This window comes from Cryptomeria japonica, chromosome 2 (genome assembly GCF_030272615.1).
Source record: "Cryptomeria japonica chromosome 2, Sugi_1.0, whole genome shotgun sequence".
NCBI classification, from domain to species: Eukaryota; Viridiplantae; Streptophyta; class Pinopsida; order Cupressales; family Cupressaceae; genus Cryptomeria; species Cryptomeria japonica.
The window spans coordinates 119793397-119799400 of record NC_081406.1 but is presented as its reverse complement, the minus strand read 5'-3'; the positions used below and the strand labels follow the sequence as shown (position 1 = coordinate 119799400).

At 36.0% G+C, this 6004-nt stretch overlaps 1 protein-coding gene across 2 annotated transcripts; it reads left to right on the top strand.

Annotated features, from left to right (window-relative positions):
- The first annotated feature begins 3061 nt into the window (after positions 1 to 3061).
- LOC131049899 (LEAF RUST 10 DISEASE-RESISTANCE LOCUS RECEPTOR-LIKE PROTEIN KINASE-like 1.2) lies at positions 3062 to 5733 on the top strand. Of its 2 annotated transcripts, none has more exons than XM_057983979.2 (3): positions 3062 to 3953; positions 4177 to 4263; positions 4359 to 5733. In XM_057983979.2, exons 1-3 carry the CDS (start codon positions 3179 to 3181, stop codon positions 5546 to 5548), a joined length of 2052 nt encoding a protein of 683 aa, XP_057839962.1. In that variant the 5' UTR covers positions 3062 to 3178; the 3' UTR covers positions 5549 to 5733. The 2 variants fall into 2 exon arrangements, with proteins under 2 accessions (XP_057839962.1, XP_057839963.1); XM_057983980.2 differs by having other exon boundaries at positions 3064 to 3953; positions 4228 to 4263.
- The last annotated feature ends 271 nt before the right edge of the window (positions 5734 to 6004 follow it).

Below are 6004 nucleotides of genomic sequence, written 5' to 3'. Positions count from 1 at the left end.
AACATGTGAAAACCATAAAAATACCAAAACATTTGAAAAAGTCTTGAAAAATTAAAAATCACAAAACATCAAAATCACAAAAAAAATGTTCAAATACGATCCTAAAAAAAGCACAAAAACATTGAGAAAATGCCAAAAAAACCTAAACATCAAAAAGCTCTTCAAAAACAAACTAAAAATCCAAAAACATCAAAAACTTGCAATAACATATCTCGCAAGAGTCAAATATCCTAGCAGATATCCAGCAAACACTTCGCACGAAGTTAAACAAAGGATACAACTATCTTGTCAAAGCATCTGCAATCAAGCTGATCAATTGTCTAATCTATCGAATCACTATCAAACTATCAACGTGATCAACATCTTGTCTTAAATGGAATCGGTACACTCGAAACCAGACAGGTCAATCTTAAACGAGGTCCAAAACTTCTGAAACCAGACATTATCAAAATCACATCAAGCAATCACACAAAGACACAAATCAGTATGGGTGCTACATTTTGGTCTAGATGGTTTTATCTTTTATCAATTGGCGAAGATCATTGCTTTTAGCTACTCAAGGATGTCCAAAAAAGTAACTAGAGGAGCCGTGATGGGCATGATTCTCTTCTTTGTTTGTTGTTTTTTGGTCTGAACCAATGAAGTTCTGAGACAATAGTTTCAGTGCGTGTCTGTGATTGGTACGTTCATTTGGCAAGTGTCCCATGAAGGATAACTATGCTTGTGACTACCACACATACCTCGACCCCTATTGTTATTCCCAGAATGTAGGGTTCATTCCTTGTCTGCTATGTGTTTGTTTCTTTGCAATGAGATATCTATACATCTTGGTTCCTCATACCTTGATGTAATAAGCTTCATTGTTACATAATAAGGCTCAATGATGAAAATGTGTTGCACTATGAATAAAGATAAGAAGACTATTCATCATCATCATATCATTTCATTTTTCTAATCTCATCATGCTGATTGTTTTAATCAAGATCATTCTCTCATCAACATTTTTCTTCTTGAATCAACCTTCTCAATTATTTACAAGCATTCATTTCGTTTAATAACATCTCTCTCATCACTTAATTTCAATCTTTTCATCTATCATTTCAACATTTCTATCTATCAAATTTTTTTTCCTCATCTTCATCATATTTCATTATTCATCCAATTTTGATCTATCATTTGTCTTATACATGATGTATCCTTCCTGAAAGAAGACCTGATCATCTATCTTTGTCTTATACAAGATTAGTCCTTCCTGAAACCAGGCACGATCATCTATCTTCGTCTTATACAGGATGTATCTTTCTTGAAATCATATGTTTTGATTATTTTTGTCTTATACAGGGCGTGTCCTTCTTGAAACCAGATTTTATCTTTATCAAATCAATCCCATAAATCTTATCATGCAATCAATCTACAAATCACTTCAACCATTTCTTTTCTATAATCAAACTCATTCCTATCATCAAGCTAACCATTCTTATCTTTCATCTAACATTCTTCTTCTTTCGAGAGATCATTTATGCCTTCAATGCACAAACAATCTCTCGAGGGGGCATTATACCCCAGCGTTACCGAGGCATACTGGGACATAATTTTTTTTCGTTTTCTTTGAAACAACGTCGTTTCGACATTGTCTCAAAGAGGGGCAAATGTAGACACCTAAAAATGTCTCTTTAATCGTAAACTAATTATTAGTCTAATTAATTAAGTAATTCTTTAATTATTTGATTAAACTAAATATTTCTTCTGATCATCGTCCTTCAACACTTCTAATTATTCTATTTCTATTCTCAAATCATTTTGATTAGTTAACCATATCTCAATTATTAATTCAATATCAATTATTTAACTAATTATGATTTATTCCTTAGTTAAATAATCTTTATTACTTAATTAATTCTATTTCCCAAGTTTACATAATTTCATTTAAATTATTTTAATTAATTAATTAAATTCCTCCAATTCCCCAAATTATAATTCCAATTAATTCCATCTAATTTCATTTCATATTTCCCCAAATTTGAATTTCATATCATTTCATCTAATTTCACATTTTCAAATTCACATTTCACCAAATCTAAATTTCAATTAATTTCATGTGCATTTCAGCATTTGAATGACCAAATTCAAATCCAAATTGAAAATGAAAATCAAATTCAATTTCAAATTCCTACAACACATGCTAAATCATAATTGATTGATCAAATCAGCTCACCTTTTTTAACTCAAAATCAACTTTTTATGACTAATCCATCAATTCAGTCATCTCCCCAGTCTATTTAGTTCACTGATCAATCAAATGAGTTTACTAGCCAATCTATTAAGTTCACTTTGCAATCAATCCTGTTAAACTCTAAAAATGACCTCTTAAACTCTAAAATGACTTCCTTGACTTAAAGCAAAAAAAAATAAAAATTCTAAACCACCCAAAAAATAAAAAAATAAAAAAATAATGTAACTAATAAATTAAGACTTAAATAAACCTCCCTCGAATACCTCTTAACCCGTATCTAATCAAAGATCGTGTGATGGAAAGGTACATTCAACTTTCCTGATCGCAATTCTTTTGTCGTATAGTTTGGACTTTGGACAATTTGGTTGGGTGAATGTTGGGGGCATTTATTTATTTAGTTTGGGAGCCCGTGTGGATGGGGAGTGTGGAGCTACCACACATGCTTTTGTTATTGGAGGGTCACGTTACTTGACTTTGGCGGCCAAAAGGATTAAAATATATTTGAAGTTGGAAAATTCTTCCTTTCCGATGATGACTACAGTGTAACGTCCTAGTCACGGAGACTTAATTTACACTTTACCTTCGTGGCTAAAGAGAAGAAAGCGGGCGGTTCTGTGGTCATGTGACCACCGACTTTTAAGGTTGGGAAAGCGTCTCGAATTGAAACACTAATATCATACAGTAAAAAGCTGTTACAACGTGGAGCGGTGGAAGGAAGTAAGAAAGAAGAACGAAACACGAATTCGGTTTTGAATGCGACTGATTCCTTCTTTTTAAAAGCAGTCAAACTGTCGTGCATTGACTTCTCATTTTCCAGTTGTCAGTCTGTCTTTTGCGTTTACAGATCGAGTCCTTTCCGCTCCACATGCTTTTCCGCTATAATGTTAGATTTAACATTTGTCTGCGTAGGTACTCCATTTTCTGTGGTTTTTTTTCCTTGAGGAAATGGAAGCTCTCCCTGTTCTGCCTCTGTCACTCCATCTTTCTTGTTCTCTACCTTCCTCTTCCATTAATGGACGGCCCTTGCGCTTCTTCTGCCTCCTGTTCACAATTATGATATTTTGGCTGTCCTCGCACTGTGATGGAGCATGCATAAAGCCTTTCAGATGTGGGTTTTATAGTTTGGATTATCCTTTTGGATGGAAGAACAGCGGCTGCGGTGATCCCACGCTTCAGCTAGACTGTGATTCATACTTAGGTATGCCTTTAATTAGTATTAGTGGACATCAATACTACATACGACTGCCCACAATCTTTTCCGCAGAAAATTCCAGCCAATCCATGACAATAATTGACAATAAACTATGGGGAAGTTCATGTGATCCATCCTCGAGTAATAGCACAGCGCAGTTTTGGTCTAGCTCTCAATTTCATATTGCAAATGGCTACAAGAATATAACCCTAGGGGAACAGTGCGAACAAGAGAACTTGCCCAGTAACGCATCCAAATTAGAGTGTAGCGATGATTGGTATTACGTACCCACTTCGAACTTGAGTTTGGCTACGGTGTATTGTAAATCATATGTTCAGCTACCAGTGAATATAGACCCAAAACTACCTCGATCCACGAGTCTGACCGAAATTGTACAGCAAGGGTTCGAAATAGAATGGGATTTCAGCAGAGGGTGCGAGAATTGCGTGTCAAGAAACGGTACCTGCAATTATAACACTACAACCATGAAGCCATTTTGCCACACGGAAGATGCAATCCTTAATCTGAGTAAGAGTCCCAATTCTCTTTCTTCCAATTTCATTACAGTTGTAAATTTTCATTTCATTGACAGAAAAATCGAAGAATTTAGTAAATTCTATATTTTGCACTGTATAGTATTTTGTTTGTATCAATAATTCAGATCAGATTTCAGGATGAGAGTGAGAGATCTGAATGTAAAACAGTACAATCCAAAAATCAAAATCTAATTTCTTTTATTATATTTTGCTAGCTTCACAGCATGACCATTACTTACAAATTTTTAATGACTCTTTCGATTCAGACACTCGCAATAAATCCAGGTTCATCGTTATTTTAGGTAAGCATCGCTTTCTTTTCACCGTGTGCAAAATTTTTATAACAAAAATACTATTTTCCCTTCGATATCTCATGTATATCTTCATTACAAACCAGTTTGCTCTATGGGAGGTGTTGCTTTGGTAGCAGTCATAGTACTGCTTTGTATTTATAATTGGAAGAGGAGAAATCTGCCTGCTAAAGAAGCCATCGCCAATCGGTTCAACAAGTATCAGGAGATGGGTGTATGTCGACCGGAGTATACAACAAGTAACGTGTCAAAATTTTCTTACAAAGAACTTCAGGAAGCCACAAATTTCTTTGATGAAAAGAACGAGCTTGGAGATGGAGGGTCTGGAGCAGTATATATGGGAAAACTACTTGATGGACGGGTAGTAGCAGTGAAAAGGCTTTATCAGGATAACAACAGAAGGGAAGAACAATTCATCAACGAGGTACACATATTGTCCACTCTGCGCCATCCAAATCTCGTTCAGCTCTACGGTTGCACACATCGAGACAGCCCGATTTTGCTGCTTGTTTACGAATTTGTGGCAAATGGGACCTTGGCGGATCATCTGCACGGGAACCGAAGAACCCCAAAAGGGTTGCCCTGGCAAACTCGTTTAAACATTGCCATAGAAACTGCTCAGGCCTTGGCTTTCCTGCACAGCATAAATCCGCCCATATTTCACAGAGATGTGAAATCCAACAATATTCTGTTAGATGAGAATTTCAGAGCAAAAGTTGCAGATTTTGGGCTTTCCAGATCCGCACCTTTTGATGTTTCTCACATCACAACTGCTCCGCAAGGCACGCCAGGGTATGTTGACCCAGACTACCATCACCGTTTTCAGCTTACAGACAAATCTGATGTTTACAGTTTTGGGGTTGTTTTGGTGGAGCTCATCTCTGCTAAAGTAGCTGTGGATACCAAGCGTGAGGACAGTGAAATCAGCCTTGCTTATATGGCATTAGACAAGATCAGAAGTGGGGCTTTGGATGAATTGGTGGATCCAGATTTGAAGGTTGGGAAAAAGCAGGAGGTGAAACTCATGGTCTCTGCTGTTGCAGAATTGGCTTTCAGGTGCCTGGCTTGTGACAGAGATGTCAGACCAGACATGAGGGAAGTTGTCGCTCGTCTTGAGGAAATCAAGGAGATGGACAAAACCAGGGTTAACAAAGAGCAGGATTCATTGAGCAAAGAATCTAGCAAGTTGATTAGTGATTTGCCACCTGTTTCTCCAATTTCTGTACACGAAAAATGGCCCAGCACACCTTCTTACACTTCTGAGATGAGTGTATAATTCCTGTCGGTAAAGTTTAATTTCACTTAAAAAAACAGAGCTGAATTTTTACCTACATAAAGATTTACAATAAAAAACAGAGCAGATTTTTCTTTTTTTAATTAAATCATTATACATACAGAATTACTATATGTCGTATTATTAATTAGAATTTCCATTATCATCAAATTAGAGTTTTAAGAAAATGGATTCGTTTATCAATGAAAGAACTGCATAAAATACCAGGCTTTGTTTGAAGTTGACGGTTTAGGAAACGACAAACAATCCAAGAATTCTCCACTCAGATCTAAGTTTGTAAATGTCTTCTCGTGGGGTCAGAAACCGCGTTGTCCTTAACTAAGAACTTGTCAGTGACCTTAAATGATGGTACTTCCTAGTCATGGTTAGTAGTCTAAATGGCTATGAGATTTACAAAATATACTATAGGATGGGTGCATTTTGATGGTCTTATAGTAG